The sequence below is a fragment of the Pelodiscus sinensis genome, chromosome 6 (assembly GCF_052426305.1).
Source record: "Pelodiscus sinensis isolate ZL-2025 chromosome 6, ASM5242630v1, whole genome shotgun sequence".
Taxonomy (NCBI): Eukaryota; Metazoa; Chordata; order Testudines; family Trionychidae; genus Pelodiscus; species Pelodiscus sinensis.
This window is the reverse complement of record NC_143057.1, coordinates 29,036,014-29,062,321: the sequence shown is the minus strand read 5'-3', so window position 1 is coordinate 29,062,321 and position 26,308 is coordinate 29,036,014. Positions and strand designations below refer to the sequence as shown.

Genomic DNA, 26,308 nt, shown 5'->3' with positions numbered 1-26,308 from the left:
CTGGGGGACACGTTCTCCTGTGCGTACCTTCCTTCTCTCTTATTGAGTAATTTGCAAAATTCATGCATGCTGAGCTTAGCTCTATCGTGGCCTTGACAGATATCTCTACACTTACACTTTGGCTCCTTTCAAAGATGCATTCTCTATCCAAATCCACTGACCTCCACTTCAAAGCCTGGTTCCTCCTCTTGTGTCAGGAAACAACCAGCTCAGATGCAGTCAGATAAATTTGAACTGCAGGTGTGATGTGACCAGATGCATGTACATTTGCAAACGGATGAGATTTGACTACTGGAGTGCCTCACACCTGGTTGATGTAGCACAGGCCCTGCTACCATTTAGTCTTAACTACGTTTGATACCTTGAGCAGTCAGGATTGGCCAGTAGCTCTTTTTGGATACAAGTGGTGGCAATCCTTTCTTTTTACTACCCCATTCATGGCCATTCTGTCTTCGCATACAAAAGGTATTAAGTACTTCTTGAGGGGTATTAAAAATCCAAGCCAGCCTCTGGATTCCTCCCAAGACACTTGGGCAGCCTCGGGGAGCAGCATGGAAGACCGTGTGGAGGAGGAGACTGTTCAGCTGGCAAGCAGGGCAACTGAGGTCACAGAGAGCCAAGAATTTTTTTTTTTTTTAAATAACCTTGGAAACAATCCCCTCCTCTGCTGGGCCCTGATGTTGGGGAGGGCACTTCTGTGAGGTTACATTTTTTATTATCTTGCTACAAGTGGGTTAGGGCAGTCTGATGTGATCTGTGATTGCCCCTGTACCTACACACTGAGTGGGGAGGGGAGGAACTCCCTGGAACAACTTGTGTCTGGAGATGGAGCAGGAATCTTCTCTGCACATCTTAAAGCTCTCGTACAGGAACTCTTTTATTCATCTCTCAAGGTTTCTGGGAAGGTCTGCCTTACTCTAGTCTCCCCAATAAGACATTTTTCCATGCCAATCCAGCAGTAAGTGGTCTGGTGTCTTTGCGACACAGCATTGCAGAGCAAGGTCCAGATTTCTGGACACAGTCAGCAACTGCTTCCTGTCACACTGTGTGATTGAGAGAAGACTGATATCTCGCATAGGAATGTAGGTGAAGTAGGGAGTCTATTAGCTGATGCATCTGCAATAAACTTCTGTTTACTCATCCTCAATAAAGCATTGCATGAGCCCCTGTTCTGCCACCACATCCAGACCTGCTGCACATCGTGTGGGAAGGGGAAGTTGCACTCTCCCAGCAAAGGGGAGAGGGTGCAAAACACCTTGCTCTGCTCTTCCACCACATCCGGGTAAAAATAGAAGTGTACCTTTTTGTAGACTGCTTTAAAGCATAACCATGGCCTGGTACCTAATGTCTTTAGATGGACCTTGACTTTATTCTAATAGATTGTTTTACACTCTTCAATGTATCTCCTATAAAGTCTTCCCTTAACTCTTTGTTACAGCAGAAACAGCAGAGAGCTGCTGTGTAATCTTCTGGGTTCACCAACAGTCTGCCTGGTACAAATATGTAAGCAAAAATGGACTAGGGAAGAGATGTTCAAGGAGGAAATGCAATCTGTCAACTTGGACAGAGAGCTTAAGCGAGAGGAGAAATATGCTGCTGGTGGAGTAGTGAACAGAGCATGAGGGGAGCTGGAAGTGAAGCACTAGGAGAGAGTGGTGTCATCCTTGATGGATGTGATGGACCACATGATGGCTTTCCAGGATGCACACCCAGCCCCTTGAGCCCTTGCGTATTAAATCGCATCAGATTTCCTTCTCATAGTTCCGTAGCCTCCTCTACCATGGGTCATAGAAAGTGGGGGCGGGGAAAGTCCAAGGGCAGCCTCACAGTCAACCCCCACGGATGCATTGAGAAACAAAAGGCTATCCTTGCAATTGTGATCTACTCCCTTCCATCCTAGGGATGTTAATATCGGTTAATTGAATAGTCGAGTAATCTCAAATTCTTACTGGCTAGTTGACTATTCTATAGTTCCCAGGGGTGGGGCTGGCAGCCAGTGTACTCCAGCCTCACCCCTGCAGAGCACCCTGCCACTCTGCACTGGAGTTTAAAAACCAGCTCCCCTCGCGGACCTTTGATAGAGACGCAGCAGTGCAGGGTGGCAGTAGCCCCTGTCTAAGGGGGGTCTGGACCCATCACAAGCCAGGACTGAGACAGGCTGCTGGCCAGCTTGCTTAAAAAAAAAAATTATTGGCGGGACGGGGGCGGACGGCAAGGAAAATGTGTGTAGTTTATAGCATTAACCTATAAGGTTTTGCTAATCAGTTAATCAACTATACTATTATATCCCTACCGCACCACATGAAACTTCTGCCCTGGACTCCTTTTCTGTCCCCTGCTGTGCTCCCTAAATAAAAGAGCATTATTTCTGATAACAATCTCTCTATTGCTTGTGTGGAAAGGGTGGAGGTTTACAATAAGCACAGTGAATGCGAGGGCTCCTTGTTGAGAGTAACATACCCAACTCTCAAAACTGGCCGTTCATAAAAAACGGTCTTTCACAGTCTCTGATTTTCATTGCCCCTTGCTGTGTTCTCCTTATTGCCCTGGTGTCAGGCTGCTCAAAATCCCTAGCTAGTTGTTCTGTGTGTGCCCCCCCCCCCCCCCGCCCAAGATGCCTTCCTTCTTAATCACAAATAAAGTGAACAAAGCAGGCCATCATAATGGGAATGTTTCATTTAAGGTCTAATCTAATCAGTAGATTCCTAACACTTTCCCTTTTGAAGTGGGGTGGGGAACCTAAGGCCTGGGGGCTGATGTGGCCCCCAGCTTGCCTGGATCTGGCCCCTGAGGCTCAGGGCTCCCTCCCCAGCATTGGGGAGCCCATGTTGGCACTCCAGTGCCCTCTCCACCTGCCCACGGAGCTGCAGCACGCAAAATCTACTAGGCTCTGGTGTGCAAGGGGAATGTAAAAAGTGTCTTTCCCCTCAGTCGGGGGCCACGTCAGTGAGAATTTGTTTTTGTTTTGCTTCTCACTTGGGTGTGGCCCCTGACTGATTTTCCCCTGCCTCCCCCCCCCCCCCCCCCCCCCGTGGGTCAGCAGCCCTTGACTCAAAAAAGGTTCCCTGCTGCTGCTGTAAATGCTCAAAAGCATATTATAACATTCTACCACCATTTTGCACTTGCTCAGCTTGCAGTCCAACTGCTTCTTGCTTCAGTCCAGGCTACCCCTGTACAGCTTTATGAGCCATAGGAGCAAGGGGTAGGCTGGGTGGCCAAGGCTCACTATTGGCATTTCAGTGTCTCCAGTTGTAGTTTTCTAGTCTGGGGAAAAAGTTCCAGCTTGCGAAAAAGATCGGAGCTCCTAAAGATGTGCGTGTCATGCATCTTTCCTGACTCTTGTATCAGTGAAATGGCCCCTGTGATTCCCCCAGCATCTGTAGCACCATAGAGAAGTATCCCTTGTGATTTATGTGCTCTTTGGCAAGTTGATTGGGTGCCAAGATGGGGGATATTCATTGAATCTATTGCCTCACCAAATTTAGGGAACCCCAGTACAGCAAGCCCCTCTTGTGTATATACTCCCTGTTTCCTAGAGTCACTACATTCCATAGTAGGAAGGTATTGGTTGCCTTGGCTACTTGGATTACAGTAGGTGTCCCTCCCCTCTGCCCCTCCCCAACCCAAATTAACTTCACTCCAAATTGATTCCCAACTGACAAGTAGCTGTCTGGCATTGTAAGCTTCTGTAGAGCAGTTGCCACTTGCTTCTCTGCTATCAGAGTGGGTCTCGTTCTAGTATTCTTACCCTTCAGGATGGGGGAAATCAATTTGATAACTTCCATGGAAGTGGCCTTACAGATGCAAGTTTCGCAGCCACATTGTATACCCACATCACAGTGAGTTCCACCAGTCTGTGCTTGTCTCTAAGCACTAGGGCTGATGTTCTAATGGGTCAAGAGGATCAATCGCAAGCAGCATTTGCCAGTCACTCAAGAGCTTTGCAAAAGTGTATATTCGTGGCTTCTTGAGATTCTTCCTCATTCTGTCAGATCCTGGATATGCTCTGGTCATACGTCGGCATTAGGCCCATCAAGGTTAAAATGATGATTATAATGCTTTGATGTAGAATGGGGGTCTATGCTTCTGCTGCTATGGCATCGGTGTGGATAACCAAGGGAGAAAAGGGTGCAAAAAGACCCCTGTTGCTCAAGCAGGGGGAAAGGAGGAAAAAAGTACATTATGGGACACTGACAACGTGCATCCAGATTCACCTGCTGAATAGTTTTGGTCCTGATGTGCACTGGGGACATGAGCCAGAATACAAAAGGGCGGAGACGCTGATGAGTAGCTACCCACAGTGCATTATTCTCAGTCTATGGTAGCCACTCTACTGGGAAAGCGATGCGTCAAACTACATCAAATTGTTGCATGTTCCCAATGTGTGCACCATCTAGTTCAGAAAATTGGGTGCTAAAATGTCTACCTCAATGTATTCAACCTTATCTAACTTTCTTGGAGGAAGAAGTTTTGGAGGAAACTTCTCCATTAATCATGTTTCCATAATTGTCCATCATGAAACATGTTATTGATGAGTGTCTAATTTATTATGCAATTACTATGATCTTTCTCCTACCTGCTATATTAGATTCCTACCTTCCAATTTATAAAAAATTGTTTCCATCAGTTCACATTTTTGCTGGTGAGGTAGCACTCAACAATGCCCCAGAATATTTGGTTGTTTTCAATTTCTCAGTTTTGGCAAGTCTTTTAGATTTTTGTTGCAATCCTACTCTTCTAGTGTCAGGTCCCTTGAACAGGGTGATAACAGAGGTTCTCACTTTTGTTGTTGTGGCTTTGTATGCACTATTCATTTAATTACGAAAACACACGTGACATGGAACTTGAGAAATGTTTCTTCCTGATCTGTGTGGTGAGGCCTTCTTAACTTAAAGGTATTTCTTGTATATCATCTGCATTCCTCATGCATGCTGGTGTCTTTGGGTGGCCTGTTCCTCTGGGTTTTCAAAACCTCTTTAGATACAGGACAAAGATTTTGGAGATAACCTGGAAACATTTTTACCTGTCCTGAATCTTTATTGCCAGGGCTCGGCAAATAATGCAATCTACTCGCCCGTGGTGAGTAGATTGCAACCTGGAAGAGCCGAGTTCGGGCAATTGCCCGAACGATCTGTGCATGCGCAGATTGCTGAACAGTGTGGCTGGCGAGCAGGGCTCACCACAGTTCAGCGAGCTCTGTTTATTGCTGTCCAGTTATCCTCGATTTTTAAAGTAAAATCTGTTGTACGTCCTTCGAAGAGTTTAATTCAGTCCCTGTTTGTATTTCAGTATTTTCACAACATTGATAAAAATAGCTTCTTTATTCTTAGTACAACTGATATCCCCACAGCTTGAATTTCCATGATTTTTGAAATTGTAGAACTCTCCATTCAGTCATTTACTTGAATATTACATTGCTGTTAAACATGGTTTCTTTTTTCATATAGGCTTGGAAAGATTAGATTTTTATCAGTAAGTATTCATTTTAATGTATGCAAACAAAACTTCCATTATTAAAAAAATGTACAGATGGCAATGTAAGAATGATGATGCGTGAGAGCTTAATAAGATGATCTAATGTTATTTACTTTGCATATTTTTAACACATTATGTTGATATTTGTATTATGGTTATAAACTTTTTTTTTTAAATTTCAACTTCTGTCATTTAATAATTGTCAGAATTTTTCTTTCTCTTTTTCTGAAGTCTGGCTTTCACACAATTTCTCTCATGTCATTCAATATGAGTTTTTAGATCCGAAAGAGCAGGACGCACCAGAAACACTTAATCACTTCCTTATTTATTGTAAGTTTTAAGCAGTTAATACAATCCTTTAAGTTTTGCACGCCAATTACTACAACTTTAAACTCAGTTCACTTAAAATTCACTCATTGCCCCCTACATTGGTCAAGGCTGGAGGTTCGTGGTCTCTTTGACTCCCATGCTTAAAGACGTCTTGTGCTGCATGGCTGGATGAAAAGTCTTTGCTTCTAGTTACGTGAGCAGGATCTGTGGTTCTATCCTATTTTCTACCTCCCAATTATATTTTTTGAAAAGCTCATTTTTATAACAAAGCAACACTTGGTTGTTCACATCCATAATTGCGACATTTCATCCAACTGTGCATGGTCCCCTATTCTATGAATCATTACTAGGCTGACCTCTTTTACTTGATCTTATTTGTCCAGAACCTAATGCATGCCATTTTCCCAAGTCGTTTACCCCCTTTTTTTGGCTAGCATTTCTGAAAAATGCAAGGTGTGTCTGTTATTTTGCTCCCTATTCCTGCAAGCTGTAGCAACAATAATTCTGGAAATTTCAGCCATGCTTATTATTTATGATCACACGTAGCAGTTTCAGCATTTTGATACTTTATTTATGGTCAAGCCTTACCCAATGAGTTAGGGCAAGAGGTTACATTTCCACATACTTTTTTTTACAGATCTACCTACATGCACATTTGCACCAGACTTGAGCAGGGCCTAGACTTGACTTAGCCAGACTCATGGCAAGGTGATGCATGCTGTGTAGACTCCTCCACAATTTCTCACAATTTAAATGGATATAAATAGAGTAATGTTTAAAATGATTTTGCTGGATAGTATTGATGTTTGTTATAAAACGTGATTTCTGGCAAGGTTATATGTATTACAAGTTTGGTTCCACTAAATTGCCCCCTATGCTTAAGAATTATGATTTACCATAAAAAAGGACACATTTGCATTAGCGTATGAAGAGGTGAGTAAACACCAAGGGTCAGCATAGTAGTTCAAGTGAGCAGAAGTGGCCCCAAAAATGTGTCGTAGCGGAAACTGTTGTAATTTGTGCGGATTCTATAGGTTTATTGAGATTCTAGCCAGAGCACGCATCTTATAGAGTTTTGGCAAATTGAAGTTGCCCTTCCATAGCCTCCCCAACATCATTCTGGACAAGGCAGAATCCTGTCTTTGGCTCAGAATACTTTATTAATACAGGATAGACCAACTCATGCACTTTCTATTCCTTGCACTATCTTTATAAAATTTGACTCTGTACATTTCGTACTGTGCTTTTTCATGTCTCTTAAACAATTGTTAATTGCATATATTTCTTAAATTTCATTGCTCTTCTATTAACAAGTTGACAGACATAGGAATTTTTCTTCCATGCAGCTGTCAAATCCTTCTCAAATTCAGGTATTGTAAGAAACAGTAGAAATTGTTGGATAACATGTTTCCCTTTTGCTGATTACATACGGTACTTGATACTTGCATGTATCTTTCTTTTATGTTTGAAGTCATGGCGGTACATTTTCTTCCATGGTGTGTTACTCTGTATTCTTAGCTACAGCTAAGCTTGCAGTGGTGGTTTGATTTGGCTAAAAATCTAGAGGTCTTTTCACATGTCTCATTTAATATTCAGTTACCATGGAAACTTGCTGATACTGCACTGTATACTGCTGCAGCTGAAGTCTAGGGGTATTGTGTAATGGTTTGTTACTTAAAGGCTTATTATCAGTCTTCAGAGTATAATGGAAGTAAAATTTCTCACTTAGGTTTCAAAATAGCAGAGGTAATACACTGGAGTGAAATAGGTCATAGCAGTACAGATTTTCAAAAAGGGGCAAACATGGGGCCCATTTACACAACCGTTGAAGTTAGTTTTACTACTGTCCCTAAGACAGGCAACGGAGGGATTTTAGGGGTCTGACTTCTATCTGTTCCTGTTCTCATTCTTCTGTACCCAATTTTTCTTAAATTGTTAATTTTGTTACTATTAGCTCTACAACATTTTCTTTTTCTAGTGGTCTTTAATTTCTAACAGCTGCTCTTATTTGAATATCTGTAACTTCCTAACAATTAGGAAATTTTTAAATATTTATGAAATTAAAGAGGTAATTAATGGACTTAACATTTCTTGAATTTCATTGATATTTTTAATTCTCATGGATGTTTCATGGATCTTATGACATGAAATGACCCTGTATTGTGGAGATGGTTCTGGAAGGAACTGACTTTTAAGCTGGCTCCCCCCTTCACCAGGTCCTGCCCCCCCCCCCCCCCCCTTGCTGCCTGTGATACAGAGGCAGCTCTGGTGAGAGGGGAGCGAGTAGTGACTCAGCTACCCGATAAGCCTAAGCTTATTGGGTAGTCAGCTACTCAAGTAGTTGCTTACGTCCTTAACCTACTGTATACGTTCCTCTTCCTGTTCATTCACAAGGTCCTTCTGAAGATCTGACCAGAGATAGCTTCAATAATCTTGGTAGCACCAGCGTAGCTACATAAACACTGGTTTACCACACTTCTAGATATGTCCATGGAAATGCATATAGCTCTTCTGCTCTTCTGCTTCTGTGGACTTAATCACACAGGATCATGGCTGGATTCAACATCCTAGTGTAGAATTTATTTACCTCAGGTCATGGAATCCCCATGGCTGAACCCATTAGACCTTGCATGCTCAGACTCAGTCAGGGAGGCTCTCTTTAGCAGCAGAAAGCAGTTTGTCACTTATGGCTAAGTGGAAAAGGTTCTGTAACTGTAACTGAGGAGTGCCCTTCATCTTGGAGTATTTACTTCACTTAAAATAGTATTTTCAGTAGACATGCATCTGGCTACTATTTTGGCTTTCCATCTTGGATCAGGTGAATGATCAGTATTTGCTAATCTCATGGTTGGCCGTTTCCTCAAAGGGATACATGGACTGTATGCTAATTAAGGCAGCCTGTTCCCCCATGGGGATGTCAATCTAGTGCTCTTGAAGCTAATGGGATCCTGCTTTTGAACCTCTAGCAACATGCTCTCTACTTCACTTCTCTTGGAACATAGCATTTCTAGTGGCTATAACGTCAGCCAGGAGACGGACTTCAGTACCTTGAATTAAGACAAAGTTCCCCCCTCCCGCCCTTGTGTTCTATAAAGACAAGATGCAGTTGTGGCCCAACCTAGCTTTCCTCTTGAAGGTAATTTGGCAGTTTCATGCAAATCATGACACCTTTTTCTTTGTGTTTTTCCTTAAGCCATATGCTAATACATGAGAATAGATGCCTTTGAGTTGCACAAAGCAATTTTGGAAACTGATGAAGCTTGGTGCTGCAGGTGTTGTCCCAAAGGATCTCTCTGTGGATCATGGCTTGTATCGGGGACTACTATGACATAGCAAAGAGATCTGCCCCAGCATTAGAAGTGCACTCCACAAGAGCACAAACTTGTGCAGCATTCCTGGTGCAGGTTCCTATTCCAGATACCTGCAATGGGCCTTTATGTTGCACTGCTCCATTACACAGCAGGCTAGAGACTGCTCCATTTAGAAGAGCCATGCTGCAGTGAGAGATGCTGAACTCTGATCCCTTCTCCTAGGAATGGCTTGGGACTCTGCTACTTGGAATCTGATATGAACAATCACTTGAACATCAGTTACCTTTCATTAGCTGTTCTTTGAGATGTGTTGCTCATGTCCATTCCTGCCTCCCCTGTGTTTGAGTATCTGGCAAGAAGGGACTGAAAAGGCGTGAAAGCGTGACTCCAGGGGGCTCCACAGCCAACCCAACAGGTATTGCTAGGGAAAAAGTCTTCTGGTGACTGTGCATAGTGTGCACACACCTACTTTTAATGGATATGAACAATATATCTTGAAGAACAACAGTTACTAAATGTAGGTAACTTTTTTCTACTTTATATGCCTTTTTTGGGAGTGGTACAGCACCATTCTGCAAGACTGCTACAACATTTGTTTGTAATACAGAGTGGATGGAGATGTTAGGTTATTAAGTGTGCTAGAGTTTTGTAGATACCATCTTGAGTCCTGTTGCATGTTTTAAAGAAAATACCTGTGCTTGTTTGTTCAGAATTCAAGTGTAAACTGGCCCTGTCCATTCAAAAAACCTTGAGCAATTGATCTGTTTTCTACTTAAGTGGTCATGTAATTTTTTAGTCAGAGAACTGACTAAAATATAGTTAAAGTAATATTTTTAGTTAGCAGAAGAACTTAGACAAACTTTCTTGTTTAAGTGAATGATACTATGGAAGGATTCTTGGTAGTAGTGGCAGTTTTTGAGCAATAATACTAAATTTCCAGGTTCAAGTGCACAGAAGCTACGGATGTTGTAGTGACCAGAATTGTGTTTTGTAGGAGAAGTCTACATGATAGATACATGTTGGCGCAGCTGCGCTAATGCAACTGCACTGTAGTAGATGTGCTCTTTCATTTGGCATAATAGCTTCCACCTCTTGTAGAGGTGATATAGTGCCAGTGTAGTCAGTGCTTAGACTGATGTAAATTACCCTGTGTGGGGGGGTGTGGGTGGATTTTTAGATCCCAAAGGTGTAACTGAGTGAAGTTACATAGACTTAAGTTGTAGTGTAAAACAGTTCTTTGAGGTTTCCATGCCTCTTAAATCTCTATCTTGGATAGCTGTGGAAACAGCTTTGGTAAGTTTGAAGAGCCTTTTTTTGTTCTCTTGGTTGGGAGAATCAAGGGCCAAGAAGGATGAAAGATGCATCTGGAGAAAAATAACTATTCTAGTATTGAGGAATCAGTTGAAGTCTTAAAAACTCTGTAGGTTGTGAGTTATCCTGAGTTCCAGTCCTTGGGAAGACTGTCCCTAAAGGCATCAATTCTTATTAATGATTGGGAACAATATTCTGGAGGAGGAGGAGAATGATCAACTAGTCGAACTTTTCTTATAAAAATTAATCTTACTGAGCATGAGTTTTTGTTTAACTATTTATAAACATGTTAAATATTACATTATAAGTGAGTCAGATATTAAAGTATCTCCTAAAAGCACACAATGTAAGTGTAGGAGTTTGGTTTTGTGTTACATTTACTAGATGTAAATAATAGCTGAATATTGCTCTTAAGAAACTGTGTACAGGTTAGCTCAAAATGACAGGGTTTTTTTTAGTTAGTTGTTCTTTCCTGCTCCCCATTTAACCTGATGTATAGGAAATAAACATTAATTCCTTGTCAAACTTCCATTTGTAGATAAATGAATTGGTGGATGCTCGTGATGTCAGCATTGGATCCTGGTTTGAAGCTCACATAGAAAATGTAACCCGAGCAACAAAAGGACATAAAAATGGTAAAGCTCAAGCAAAAAGTGGCAATACTTACAGAAGGACTAATGGAAACTTAAGTCAAGATCATTCTAGAGACAAGACAAATAATTTGGACAGTGCACCTTCAACATCTTATTCAGACTGTATGGATACTGATGAAGATGCTATTTATCATATCAAGTATGATGAGTAAGTCTCCTGATATTGTTATGAGGACTCGGTATGAATTTATTTGCTTAGTGTGAACCAAGAATATGGTTGAAGAAATTTGGTTCTAGAGAGAGCAAGTTCAAAATTGCAACCAAAAAAGCAGTATTAAGAAGCCATAATGCATTTCTTTTGGATGTAATGACTAATCAGGGTGTGATGATTTTTTTTTCTTAATCCTGAATTCTTATAAAGTATTTTAACTTGTGGCTCACCTTTATGATTCTTAAAAACCACCCTTTAACAAAAGTGAAATTAAAAATCAGATTTTCTATATTTAGTTTCCTGCATCAGATATGTATAAATTATAACTTTTTAAAATTTACACTATTCCCATTGAAGTCCATATGAAGAGGAAAAACTCTAATGGGAGCAAAGTCTGGTGCTTGTTTGCAGCAAGTTTGTATTCTTAGCTATTGACCATCATACTGCAGTCTATTTTCTTCTTTTTAACCATCCGTAATTGCCTGTAAGTCATGATTATCTACTTTCATTGGACCAAAGTTGCTAAATATTTACACTGTCAGATTTTGAAGTTGTCTGAAGATCTCTGAATTTTTTCAGTTAGTAGTGAGAGCTTCAGTTAGAAATTGTTATCTCTGGCAGACAAAACAGATAGCTAGCAATAGAGATGAGTGGTGCAAATCTACCCAAGCTCCAACTTTAATCAAATGATGTTGACTTTTTCTTCTGTGTGAATTTGTTCAGTAGTTTGAGTTTAGTGAGATTTTTGTTCCTCTTTAGAAGACCACCTCTTCTGAATCCATATAAACCAAAGATTGTGTCCACATGTATATTATTAATTGTTTGTGTTGAGAGCACTGAGGAGCCCCAGGTATGGACTAGGTTCCTATTGTACTAGGGAAATTTGGATTCCAGAGAGAGGGAGTTCAAAATTACAGTTAGAAAGCAGCATTAAGCCATAACTCATTCCTTTTGTAACGTACAAACACATAACACAGATGTAACCGCATTCTATACAAGACAAATTTGAAATAGTCTGCAAATTCCATTAGGATGTTAAATATAGGTTAATTAACTAATCGACTTGTCAATGGATTTTTCCATTGACTAGTCGATAAGCGGGGGAGCCACAGCTGGGTTAGCTCCTGGCCCTGGGAGCTAGCCCCTCTATGGCTTTGCCTTGTAAATGTATTAAGAGCCTGCTGCACTGTAGCCTTTTAAATGTATTAAGGGACGACAGGTTCTTAATATATTTAAAAGCAGAGTTGCAATGTCTGGGACTGGGTGCAAGCTGGGAATCAGCTGATTCCTGGCTTGCACCACTACTCCCCTACCCCCCACAGAGATGGTGCTGGGGGGAACCAGCTTTTAAGCGCTGGCTTCTGCTCCCCTAGAGGCAGAAAGCATGAGGGGGAGGGGAAGCGACTAGTTGAGGGACTAGTCAACTATCCAATAAGCTTTCCTTATTGGATAGTTAACTAGTCACTTACATCCTTAAATTCCAAGAGTAAATCGCTACAAAAGGAATAGAAAGCAGCACTCAGTATTTTTCAAGAATTATCAGCCTCCATCTTTTTTAGTAGAGCAAACAAATGAAATTTGAGAACTGTTGCGCAAAGTCTGACAATGTTGTACCAAAGAGTATCTCTACACTAATTGAACTTGCCTTAAAATATAAATGGAATTAAATTAGCAGGGTCATATCTATTTTCTAGTGGATAGTCTTTTGAGACGTGGAAGTCTCACCGTTAGACACAGTTAAAAATTAGTTTTTGTTGTGCTAAAACAAAACTGGGATTGGGTAGGATCAATCCTCTAAGTAGTTACCAGCTTTTCTGTTAGATGAGTGCTCTTGGTGTGTGTCAGCCTTCTTTCCATTCTTTTGAGGCAGACTTACGATCCTTCTGATCCTACCCAATCCCAGTTGAATGTCTGCTCCCACTGCAGGTACATGAGGTAGCACAGCAGCTTTGAAAGCCCACACATTATTACCATAGCTAAGAAATTAACTAAAAGACTACTAAGTTTGTTTGAAAAAGGTTAGTGGGGTCTGGTCCCAGCTGGTCACAACTTCTTTTACAAACTGAATAGTTGAAGTGCTCCACTAAAAACACTTTCTCTTACTCTCCAGATTTCCTCCTATCAAACCAGAAATGTTTATTCCTGTGCTCTTTCAAGTCATTTGAGACTTAGAACAACATTATATAAGCACAGGGTGGGTTCTAATGGAACAGTGGGAACACTACAGGTAAGGATACTAATTTTATCTTTTTCCTAATGTGGGTACCCACTGTTCCATTAATCTAGGATTGATGGGAAATAGTAAGCAGTAATAAAAATCCTCCAAGAACATTGAGGGGTGGAGGGATAGACATGAGAACCAGAGCAAAATTTTGTTCTCCAACCCATTTTGTTGTTGAAGAGCTTATTGCAGAACACGGAAGAGAAACTAGAAGGACACTCATTCAAAAAGTGTGCCACATGAGGCTAAACAATACCATCTTGGAGTCAAGTGGAGTCAAGTAGAGGAAGTTTCTTAAGACCACGTAGCTGCATGGCAGTTCTTATTGTATGATTCTGCTTATAGTTTCGAAGTTGCCGTTGGACCTGGTCGTATGAGCCCTGTTTGTCCCAGGGATCTTCAGTAGTCATCTGAAGACCTGAAAAATAGCTGACACAATATTTCTAGGTGGATAGTATTACTTGTGCACTTTACCCCCTATCTAAAATGTGTATTATCATTATTATTTGTATTTTCATAGAGCCTACGCGCTCTAGTAAGGTACTAGGACCCTGTTGTACTCATCTGTGTATGAACACAGAATAGAGCAATCTATTGGACTTCCTTCAAGGCTTATTTGTATATAAACAGAATTCTAGGATTATCAATTAATTGCTGTTGACCAAGAAATTAAACAAATTAACTCAATTACAATTAATTACAGTTGCACTATTAAGTAATAGAATACCAATTTAAATGTATAATATTTTATATTTTTTACTTTAATATTCAAAAATGTGGAAAAACAATCCAAAATATTTGTCGTTTAAATAGGTATCAATTAAAGGTGCTGTTACTTATAATTTTTAATCTTTCGATTAAATATATTTTGATTAATCATGAGTCCTAAAAGATACTAACTTGATCAAATTTCAGATGTGCAACTGTTTGTTTAGGTCATGGAACAGAATATAAAAACAAGGACAGATCTAAGTGAAAAACAGTATTCCTTTTAGGAACAAATGCAGGAAGTGGCACAACGGTGATCCTGTCAAGAAAAATGGGAGAGAAGAGCCTTTTTGATTGGTTATTGTTCCAAGTTTGCCCTCTCTTCTAGCTGAAGAGACTGAGGAAAACTATATTGTTAGGAATGCTTTCCCCATTTCCCAGAGAGGGTTAATGGGGATTTACAGTACATCATTGAGGTCTCCTAATAGTGGGCGGCATAGATATCTTCAAGGAACTTATTTATGAAATCTGGAAATGTACAGCTGAAGCAATATTTTGGAAGTTGAGGAATGAGACCTCCGATTACCCTGATTTGAAACATACTGGGTTAAGTATGGAGAAGAAAGGAACGAGTCAGTCGTAGTTATCAAGAAAAACTGACAAACTCCGGTACTAGTATACAGTGATATATCTTGAACTCTTCTGTTAGTAGTGTTTTTTTCCAGATTCAATCCCTAAGAGCTTTGTCTACACAAACATGTAGATTGTGACAAGTTGGGGTGTTTATCTGCCTTGCACTGGGTTCTTGAGTGTGTGTATATATACCCTGCTGCTACCCAATAAATGTTCGGTAGTGAAGTTTGTTTTGTTCCCTTTTCAAAGTGGGATAGACAACTCCTAAGAGCCCAGGTTGCTTAAAGAAAAATGAATTAGCGCTTATGAAGTCCTTCTATTTGATTTTTTTTTCCTCTTTCTTGCCTGTTTTATTGAGGGATTTGGGAAGCATGACTTTACAGAAGCCTCTTTTAGATCTTTTAGATCGGTGGTTCTCAATGTCTTTGGGCTCAGGACCCATTTGTAAAAAGTTTGACCTGTTGAGCCACAGTACGTAGTTTGGGAGTGGAGGCCCTGGGATGGACAGGAGCTGTCAATTTTGGGTCCCAACCACAGGCTGAGAAACCTTTTTTTAGGTTAGCAGAATGGAGATGGTTGAACTGGTAAAGAGGAACAAATCCAGATGAGGTCTCTACCTGTGGGAGGTGAAAGAGATACTTCTATGTCCAAATTCACATGATAGCTTACAGAGAACCAAAATTCCCTTCTATTTGGTGGTGGTAATTTAAAATAATACTAAACTTAATCATTTCCTTTTTAAAAGGAAATGATTAAGAAAAAGCTTTAGTGAGGGGTGTGGTAAGATGCTGTAGAATACACCCTTAATTTACAAGTTGTAAAGATATTTAATTTTGAAGATCTGCCCTAACATTATTATTCAGTTAGGTGTTTCACACATTTACTAGTGCTAATTGTGTATTTAAAAGGTCTTTTGTAATGAGCTTGGGTTTTGTTTAAATTACAGATACGGTGGGGGGGGGGGGGGGGGAGGGGAATTGTAGCAAATTGTCTTGGAACTAACATAATCCTAGCCTGAAAAATCCCGACCACATACTTTGGTTCCAATGTGTGAATTTAAAGTGTCTTCAGTTACAACAGTTTTTGATAAGAGATGGGAAAAGGATTAAAGGATGCTCTGCAATTCCTTTGTACCAGGAAAATTTTGTTCAGTGATTTTATAGGGCTCGACAAATAATGCAGTCTACTCGCCCATGGCGAGTAGATTGCAACCCGGAAGAGCCAGGTTCAGGCGATCTGCGCATGTGAAGAACAATCTGCGCATGCGCAGATTGCCGGACAGCACGGCTGGCGAACGGGGCTCGCCGTGGTTCGGTGAGCCCATGTGATTTAGGATTGCTAAATATCTCTCTCACATTTTAGTAATGCTCAAAAACAGTGCTTGTGACCAAGGAATACTGGAATCTTTCTTAGGCAACTTATTGCCAAGAGGTTTCCATAGAGATGTCAGGCGACATAAGGATTTTGCTATGTTAGTATTAATATTTAAAATTTAGAAGTAGATTCAGTAAAGGGACAGATAACAAAAGGGGTGTAATGGTGTGTGTGTGTGTGTGTGTGTGTGTGTGTGTGTGTGTGTGTGTGTGTGTGTGTGTATGTACACAATCTTTAATATTATACCTATTTTTGTAATGTCTCCTTTTTAATATTATGCTAAGTTCATAACTTAAAAATAACACACGAGTCCATTGTGAATATAATTTCTAAAGAACATTTGTAGCTAGAAGATACTATATAAAATATACTACAATTGAGGGTATGCCTACTAGTGGTGTGATTGGGTAACCAATTAACTGGTTACATGGTGCCTGGGAGCAGCACCCCACTTGAAACCAGTTCCAGCACTGGGAGCTGCTTCAGCCAGGATGGAATGATTGCCCATCTGGGATCCTGCTTAATTGGTTAACTAGTTAAACATTAGATCACCTAGTTTTTAATGGTTAACTGATTAATCTGGATTTTACATCCCTAATGCCTACCCTGAAGTTAAACTCCCACTGTCTTAGCTGTTTTGGGGGGGCCTCAGGCTACAGGGCTGTTCTGTTGCAGTTCGGGCTTGGGCTGTTGCTGCGGCTCTGGTGCTCTCCCTCTGAGTCCCAGGGCTGAGGCTGGATCCCAAGCCCAAACATCTACACAGCAATTAAAAAGCCTTGTGTATCTTGAACACTACAAGCCCAAGTCTGCAGACACAGGCTAGCTTCAAGTATTTAAATGAGATGTGGATGTACCCTAATAGCAAAATTTAGCCCACTATTAGTAGTGTAGTGTATTAGGTAGGAAATCCACAGAAAAGCATGCACCTTCTATTTTCTTCTGAATGTTGTGATGAAAGCTTTAAAAAGAGGCAATAAAAATAACTTTTAAGTAGCCACATTTGAGTCTGAGTTATTGTATTAGGGTTTTGTTAACCTGATGTCAACATATAGTCGACTATATGATTAATGAATAAGCCTTGGCTTATTGATTGATCTTGTCGACTACACTCACCACTCTGCGAAGACCAGCTCTGTCTGCAGGGAGCTTGGGCCTCTACCACCCCACACTGCCACCCCACCCCACCCCACAAGCTGCTACCACCCCACACTACCACCTCTGTATTAGGAGCTGCAGGCAGCTGATCTGCATGGGAATTAGTGATTTAACTGGCTCTCCTCGTGGACCAGCTCGAACCTGCCACACTGTGCTGCTGCCTCTGATAAGGAGGCAGCAGTGTGGAGTGGCAGGGGAATCCCTGGGAGTGGGGCTGGGTGTGTAGTGGCAGCCAGTCCCACCCCCTGAGGACTATCGAATAGTTGTGTAACCCCTAAGATTTCATGCGGTTACACGACTAGTCACTTACATGATATCTAACATCCTAGTTTCTTTAGTGAAAATAGAGAGAATTGCTTAATGCTATTTTAGTTTGTGTTCTTGAAAGATTTCCTTTTGTTTCTTTGTATATCTGTTTTACACTGCCCTACATTTTCTCCTTTCTTAAGACCATAATGGCATATCTTACCACAGTAATGGAGGTCTATAGTATATAAACTTGTGTTTAGAGTATAAATAAACTGTATTAAAAAAATAAAATAAAGCCACATTAAAATAGGCATACAGTAGGATAGTGGTCTCCTGTCTTTTTTAAACACAAGATCATTTTTTGAATTTAAGTGCAATTCAGCTTATACATCAGACCCAGACATCCTTGCACCATCTCCTTCCCCACCCCTTCTCCAAGGCCCACTGCCCCACTGCTTCTTCAAGCCCCCAGCCTGCTCACTCCATCCTTCCTTCCTCCCTCCCCCATACTCACTCACTTTCACCAGGCTGGAGCAAGATATTGAGATGCAGGGAGTGTGGGTTCTGGTTTTGGGCCAAGGGGTTTGGACTTTGTAGGGGGTCTGGGTTGAGCCTGTGGCAGAAGGTTGGGGTACAGCAGGGGGTTCAGGAATCTGGGAGAGGTTCAGGATGGGGTCTCCAGCTGGGCACCATTAACCTCAGGCAGCTCCTGGGCAGTGGCGCAGCTGGGCTAAGCCGGCCTCACTTGGCAGGCAGGCCCTGGCTTTATGCCACTCCTGAAAGCAGCCAGCAAACTCCCTCCATCCTGAACCCTGTCACTCCCTACCCCTTCCACCATCTCTGGGCTCTGGAGATAGAATATAGGGGTGGTGGGAGGGGCCGCCCTGACATCAGTGCCTGCCGGCTTGCCCTGCCCTGTCTTGATCTGCAAGCAAGAGGCTTCTGGGGAGGCAGCTTCAAGGCAGAGAGCAGAAACATGTCAGTGAGAGGAGGGGCACCTGAAGTGGTGGCCCTTGATAGCCTCCTGGCCAAACCAGTCAGGGCCACCTGTTAGAGGCTCCAAGATCTACCAGTAAATTCCTATCTGCTGGTTGGTGACCACTACAGTAGGAGTTCTGGTGTAAACCTGAAATGTGTGCGATCCATTTATCCTTTCTCTTCTTACTAGGGATGTAAAAATCTCATTTAATTGGTTAAACATGTTTAATCAGTCACGTTTTTGAAGGGTAGGTGGGTAGCTGCTCCATCCCTCATCAGCTAACTGGAACCAGTAAGCATCAGCTGTTAGGGGTGATACTTACCAATTAGCTGGTTAACCTTTCACGTCCCTACTTCTTACCTCTTCTATTTTTGTTCTTTGTGGGGAAGGAGATTTGAGGACATGGGATAGGGAACTTACTGGTTAGTTGGAATTCTAATTCTTTATATTTGAAGTCAGATTTTATAAGTTCAAATTCTTATGACTACAGGTTGAAACTCTCTAAACTGAGACACTCTGCTCATAGTACCAGTAGAGGGTCAGCAGCAGGGACTCCTGTGGGGCCAGAAGTGCAGCTGTCTGTCTGTAGTGAGCTAATGGTGGGACCGCCCAGTGCGTGGCAGCGGGGCTGCCCCGTGAGTTTGGGAGACCTGGCACATGGTTGGGAGCCATAGTGGCAGTGGCTTAGTGGGGCAGGGAGCCATAGTGGCGGCTGTCTGGGGGGTCCCAGAGCCCCAGTGCATGGCTACCCAGGCAGGGATATAACCAGAGGCTGGTGGCAGGTGTCCAGAAATTGCGGCCTCTGACTGGGCAAAATCCCTGACCTGAGACTTGTCGGGTCCCAACAGTGCGGGACCAGGGTGGTCCAACCTCTATTACTGACAATAATTACACTTACACCCAATAGTGTTTTCAGAAGCAGTGTTTGGTATTGTAAGCTTCAATTCAGCTGAAATTCTTTGGCTCTGTGGGGGGCAGATTTGCTTTATTGATACACCATTTTATAAAACTAGACCAATTTATTGCTAAAAATTGCTTAATAATTTGGGAAGTTGCACATGGAAATAACTTCTTACTCTGTAGTACACGTCATTGTTCTAGTTAATTTTATCCTATACCCTGCCTATACAACAAACAAATTAGTCCATCTTGAATACAAGATGGATTTCACATGTCCATTCCACTGTAGGGCTGTGTCACATTGGCAAGATTTTGTGCAAAAGCGGCCACTTTTGCTCAAAATCTTGCCGCCTGTCTGCACTGGCCGTGAGTATTTGCGCAAGAACACTGACATTGTAATGTACAAAGTAAGTGCTTCTTGCGTAAATAGTCTGATGCTCCCGCTCAGGGATAAGTCTCTTGCGCAAGAGGCCAATGTAGACAGGTAACATCAGTTTCTTGCGCAAGAAAGTCCAATGGCCAAAATGGCCAGGGCTCGACAAATAATATAATCGACTCGCCCGTGCCGAGTAGATTGCAACCCGGAAGATCACCGGACAGCGTGGCTGGTGAGCGTGGCTCACTGCGGTTTGGTGAGCCCTGAAAATGGCCATCGGAGCTTTCTTGCGCAAGAGAGTGTCTACGCTGGCACGGATGCTTTTGCGCAAAAGCGCAAATCTTTTGCGCAAAGGCACATGCCAGTATAGACGCTCTCTTGCGCAAATACTTTTAACGGAAAAAGTCTTCCGTTAAAAATATTTGCCCAAAATGATGCCAGTGTAGACGCAGCCTAGGTGTTTGTGTGGTCCAGTTTACCACACAAACATCTACAGTTAGAGAATTTTTGCCCCAACAGTACCTATTGGGGGCAGCCCAAACAGCACTGGCTGTCTTGCACAGACATTGCAGGCTCAAAAGGCAGTGCTGCCCCAGTCACCCTCAGTTTCTTCTTATCTGCCATGTTGGTTGTTGAAGCTCTAGATCCTTGCTGCTTCATATCTGTACTTCGTTTCCTGTAAATAGTACCTATGTATAGTTAGTTACTTACTTTTAAACAAACTAATTGGTGGCTTTTTGTTTTATATTCTGCTGTCCAGTTTGGGTACTAGCCCTAGTACAGAAAAATGTCATTGTCTCTGCTATGATTTCAAACCCTGCCACTCTTGTGGCATGTCAGTATTTAATAGTTACCCCAGTTTGACTTAAGAGCTGAGGGAGGAGACTTATGTAAATGCAAGTATGATATTTGTAAAGATTTTAACCTCTCTATCAGTGAGGGAGAGAGGAGATAAGGCAGATTAAAAAAAAAATTGATGGAATTTTTGCATCACTACCTTCATTTGCATTCTTTACCTCAGTGCAGATACAGAACAACTCAACATCAGTCTTTAGCATGCTACTGGAACAAAAGAGGCAGATTAGCATCGGTGGTACCAGTGAAGAATCAGCGGAATCATACTTGGTACTGGGGTCATAGAAGGCACAAGTAGGGATGAGATGATATAATAACTCAGAATGGTGTTAAAGGAGGATGTATTTCCCCAAAGCACATATCTGCACAGGGAGCTGATTCACTCCTGAGCGCAGTGTGAACTTGCTGAGATTGGATCTTGAAACATCTCCTCTTGCCACAGTACTTCAGGGTATCTTTCAAGTATAGTCTACTCCTGAGGCATTTGTAGTGGCAAAAGAGCTGTTAAACCAATTGTCCCCATCTCCAGAGATTTAAGAGACTCTCTTGGCACTGTCATCTGTGGGATGCATCCTGTACCTTCACTTCTGTACTAAGTAGCTCCATTGGATGTGGGTACCAGAGTCGAGAATATCTAGGGCCACGGTGTCCACCATGCTAATCACTAGCCACATGTGGATATTTGGCCGGTTGTGTGTGGCTAGTTCTCTATAGCAATAGCCACTATAGTGCTTCAGAACTGGTTGGACACCACAGATCTAGGGGAAAGCCAGGGATGGTCTCACTGGCTCCCCTTTCTTCAGACCCTGTGCCTTCTTACTGGTACCAATGTGAACAGTACCATCTTGGTTTCAGGAATAAGGTTCTTAATCACCACACTCTGAAGTAGGTTCCTATCTATCCTTTCCTAGTCAGTCCCATTAGGAGGGATGCCTACTCTGAGTGTGGTCCTTTTGGAATCCATGGGCTGATACCAAAGAAATGACCTCCCAATTACGTCAGCTAGCTCCATCTACTGGAAGTCAGGAGCATTGTCTCTGCAACCACTAGAGCATTGATTCTCATCAGTCAGGATTCCTCGCACACACCGCCACAAGAAGAGCAAGAACTGAGCCAGCTCTGTACTGTTAGTACTCTGTTCAGATGAAGAAGTCGTAGCAAAACCTTTTTCTTCACCGTGGGGATGATTTTCCAGCGGCCGGGTTGTTCCAGAGGATGGTTATTAGTCCAAGATATTCAACCAGAGGAAGTCCAGGGAAAAAAATCTCTTAACTGGTGGACATTTTGACATCAGCTTGAATAACTCTAATTGAATGGGGCTATCATAGAGTCTAACAAAGTCTTCTGACAGACTCCACCTTCTGTGCCTCTGATTCTAAATGAGTGGAGAGATGGTATGTGTCCTGTTCCTGAGGTTTGAGCACCTATATAGCAATCCAGGTTCTCTGGCACGCAGCCACTGAAAAAGCTGGGATCCCCCTTTCCCAAATACAGAGGACAAGAAGCTGGGTTTATGTAGGAGGAGGCGGCTTTTATTCCATGGATCAGTTGTAGCTTTGTATTGTAAATCAGTAAGATTTACTGGGATCCTAAGGTTCCATCCTGTTAGATATGGCTTTCAAGTTCAGCAGTAAGCTATTCCCGTATGAGGTGAAACAGGAGTTTCAGTCTTTAGTAGATGAGACGTTGGTCATCAGAATAGCTCTATAGCTAGGTGTCGCAGAGGATTCTGCAGGTTTGCGGCCTGGCTTTTATCATGATCGGGTTCTCATCCCGATACTGGCTGCACCTCTGGAGGGAGGCCAGAAGAATAACAGTTCAGAACTTATCTTTTGAAGGGCTGTCACTATTATCGGAAAAGACTGATAAGACTCCTTGGATAGTCTCAGGCTCTAGAATAACTCTGATATGCATCTAACGAAGTGGGTCTTTGCCCACAAAAGCTTATGCTCCAATAAATGTTAGTCTGTAAGGTGCCACAGGACTCCTCGTCGCTTTTGTAGAATAACTCTGAAATCCCTGAGCATTTACACCCCAGGAGTGAAGCAGAAGGTGTTCTGTGCTAATCAGTCTCATCATTTTCAAGGGTTTGCTTCTTGAGTCCAAGACCTATCAAAGAAAACAGGCAGGGATCGCAACTTAACAATCTACCTCTGTGTTCATAGCCACTGGCTCATTGAGGAATGTGGCATCTTCCAAGAGACCACTTTGCTGTCCACCTGCCTATCAATCTGATAGTTCTAAGAGGCCTATCTTTTCCTTCTTTCTTTTTCCCCAAGCTCTTGAAAATCACCTGTCCTACTTCCATCATGCTTGGGACCTCATCACTACAGATTGGTGGGTTCTAAACATAGTCAAAGTGGCATATACATTTCATCCCACCCTCCCATTGTTCTTCACGGAGCCCTCACATAAGAAAATATTTCTGCAAGAGAGTTTGTAGGAGCTACAGAGGAGGTCACTCCTCCCTTTACCTCTCTATCAGGAAAGGTTTCACTCTTAGTACTTCCTGACCCTGAAGGCAAAATTGGGCCTGAGGCCTATTTTTGGGTTAAAGTGGTTAACCAGTTCTTGAAAAAAATAGAATTTTGGTGGTCACTCTAGCTTCCATTAGTACTTTCAGGGGGACTGATCAAGACTCTTGACTTAAAGGGTATCTTTTTTTTGTGTGTGACAGTTCATAAGGGTCACAGAAAAATTCTAAGATTTGCTGTCAGCAGCCACCGTTATCGGTTCTCCATTGGTCTCTTGGCTTCCTTACTTGCTTTTTCAGAGGCTGAGGTGGTGGTAGCATTTTTCTGGAGATTAGGTGTTTGTGCTTCCTTATCTGGATGACTGATAATGCCAATGCAGGTTGCTGATGGTGGTTATTTGCATATTCTGATCCACCTTTGGCATGCTGGGCTCCTGATCAAATCAGATGACAAAGTTTATCCTGTTGCCAACATAGAATTTATTGGGGGTGGACCTGGACTTGACCGATGCCAGGGTTTTACTGCTTTAGATAAGACTTCATACAATAAAAAGCCTTATTGTCAACTTAATCTTAGCTTCTCACCGGGATCTTAGCTTCTCACCGGGGTGAAAGATATTCAAGGTGTTCGGGGCACATGGCAGTGTGTACTTAAGTAGTCCAGTATGACGGTCCGCACCTCAGACTCCATTAGGACTGTGTAGTATAGATCTCTTTTCCAAGAAAGCACCACATAGACATGTTAGTGCACATACACTGTCACATTTTGCCCTATCTAGAGGAGTGAACACATCTGCCTGGAGTATGTAAGGGAGTTGCTTTTGCCACACCTCACCACTCCTACCTTAATCACAGATGCCTCAGACATGGGGGTAGGGAGCTCATTTGGGACACCTGCAGACATGGGGTCTTCGGTTATGCTAGCATCTGTGTACACAAACGTCAGGGAGCTGTGGGCTGTCTGTCCTTTTTATATGGAGTTTCTTTCTCACATATACACAAAAGGGTATATTGGTGACCAACACTGGTTTTCACAGTTCTTAGACTCTAAATCGGCCCCCAATGTTACTCCTGCTCCACACAGGACTAGCTTTATAAAATTCATGGTAGTTTTTTTTGAAATACTTCTAGGTCTATGTGCAGGACCAGAAAGACAGGTAGAACCCTAGGGTCTCAATGCATAGAGCGTAAGAAGGGATAGGATAGCTTACCTGGGCAGTAACGGGTCACAATATGAGAACTAGTTGCAGAGATTTTGCATCAGTCTTCTAGGCATGGGCAGCTGAGTTAGAGCTATGGTTTGATCAGTGTCCTAGCATTTAAGTTGCCATCAGCAGCAGGGACTTGTGGAAATACAATTATTACTTGGAGCAGCAACAGTAAAGTACAGGATTGAGTTTGGTGTTCCTGTGGCCTCTGAGCAACGGGCTTCCTTCACATTTCAGCAGGCCTCAGATTGACAAGTGTAGGATTTTTGGCCTACTATCTGGCATTAATTCAGTTTGGTATAATTTGTAATGCTGAAACTCCCAGTATAAATTCCTAAGTGGGGATTTTGTTTGCTTTGGAATTCAGATTAATATTTGTTAAAGCAAACATTTTACTATAAAATATCTTTGTTTTCATTTTTTTTTAAATTTGTACAGACATCTGTTCTCACATAATGGGTGTGTGTCCATAGACCTCTTGACTGGAATTTGTTACAAAATGGAATCTCCTTATACTCTTGTCAGACCAGACAAAGTGAACTTTTTGTAGTCTTGCTTTATTTCAGTCTGAAGAGTCTGACTTCTCCATTTTGTAACAGAGCATCTTAATTTTGCTTCCTTCCAACAAAGTTTCCTCTTGGTGTTCAGCCTTCCTTCTGTCATTTTCCCAAGTGTATATGTAGGTAGAACTCTGTGGCGGCTTCTACAAAATGGATTTATGCAGAGGATTTAAGGAAAGTGTTTTTATAGTGTTTGATTCCTCCAAAAGCCTGAGCACATTCTATGTTCATTTCATCCTATATAGTAGCCCAGTGTCTGTAATGCTGAAATGCTGGCTGTTCCCTCTGGTCGGCGCTGTTGCTGAAATGCTGTTGCCTGAGTCACGTCCTTCGCCTCCCACTGTGGCGCTCAGCTGATTTGTGCGCCGCTCAGCCGGGCCACCGCGGGGGAGCAAGCGGCCATTTGGGCCCCGCAGTTCCCATGCAGCACTCCTGTGCTGCATGGGGAGCACAGGGCCCAAATGGCCGCTTGCGCCACTTGCTTCCCTGTGGCAGCCCGGCTGAGCCGCACAGAAGTCAGCCGAGCGCCATGGAAGGAGGCGAAGGGGGGTGGGGCGATGACGTACATGGCCGGGGGCAGGGCCTGGACAAGCATGCATCCCCGACGGAGAGCGGAGAGAGAGTGAGAAGAGAGATGGAGAAAGAGGCAGAAGGCGGAGGAGAGCTGAGAGAGAGGGGGAGGCATAGGAGGAGAGAAGACCAAGGTGGGGGAGAGATCTGAAAATCCCGTCTTATGATGGGCTAATTGACTAGTATTAAAGTAGTTACTTTCAAATGGATATCTCTACATTTAACCTGCTAGATAGGCATTTCCCAGTTTAAAGGAATGGAACTCATTAGAAGTATTTACTACAGTACATTTCTAGTGTGCAGTGCATCTCTGCTGGAGTAATATATTCCAGCACTCAGAGGAAAATGAGATCAATTGTTTGTGATAACCTAAGAATTCATGTCTCATTTAAAATAATTTGAAAAAATAACAGGATTTTATTTAAATAATGAAGAACTCCAGTGTGATTTAAGATTTTTAATTTTTTAGGAAGCCGATTTTACAATATTGCAATCCTTACCACATGTTGAACCTCTGTAGTCTGGGTTTCTGTGGTCTGGAAGAACCATGGATGTTGTGGGACTAGAGAGCCCAAGCAGCAGAGGTTGCTGGTGGCTCAGAGCGGAGAATGCTGACAGAGCCAGTGGGTCCCTTGAGGCATCCCTCAGCTGGTGGGGTGGAGAAGCAAGATGGGAGGGCAGGGCTCACAGGGCAGCAGAGATGGCAGCTAGTAGAGCCGCTGCAGCTCAGAGGGCAGCAGGGCTGAAGAGAGGAACCCAGCAGGGAGGCAGGCACCCCCATGCTTCCAGACCTCCCTTGGTCTGGCAAACTCCCTT

At 42.5% G+C, this 26,308-nt stretch overlaps 1 protein-coding gene across 2 annotated transcripts in view; it reads left to right on the top strand.

The window, feature by feature from the left end:
• UHRF2 (ubiquitin like with PHD and ring finger domains 2) overlaps window positions 1–26,308 on the top strand; it is a 145,002-nt gene that overhangs the window by 26,512 nt on the left and 92,182 nt on the right. For both annotated transcript variants that reach the window (XM_089779214.1, XM_075931614.2), the window contains exon 3: window positions 10,966–11,228. In XM_089779214.1, the coding sequence (XP_089635340.1) occupies window positions 10,966–11,228 (263 nt within the window). The remainder of the gene's footprint in view (window positions 1–10,965; window positions 11,229–26,308) is intronic.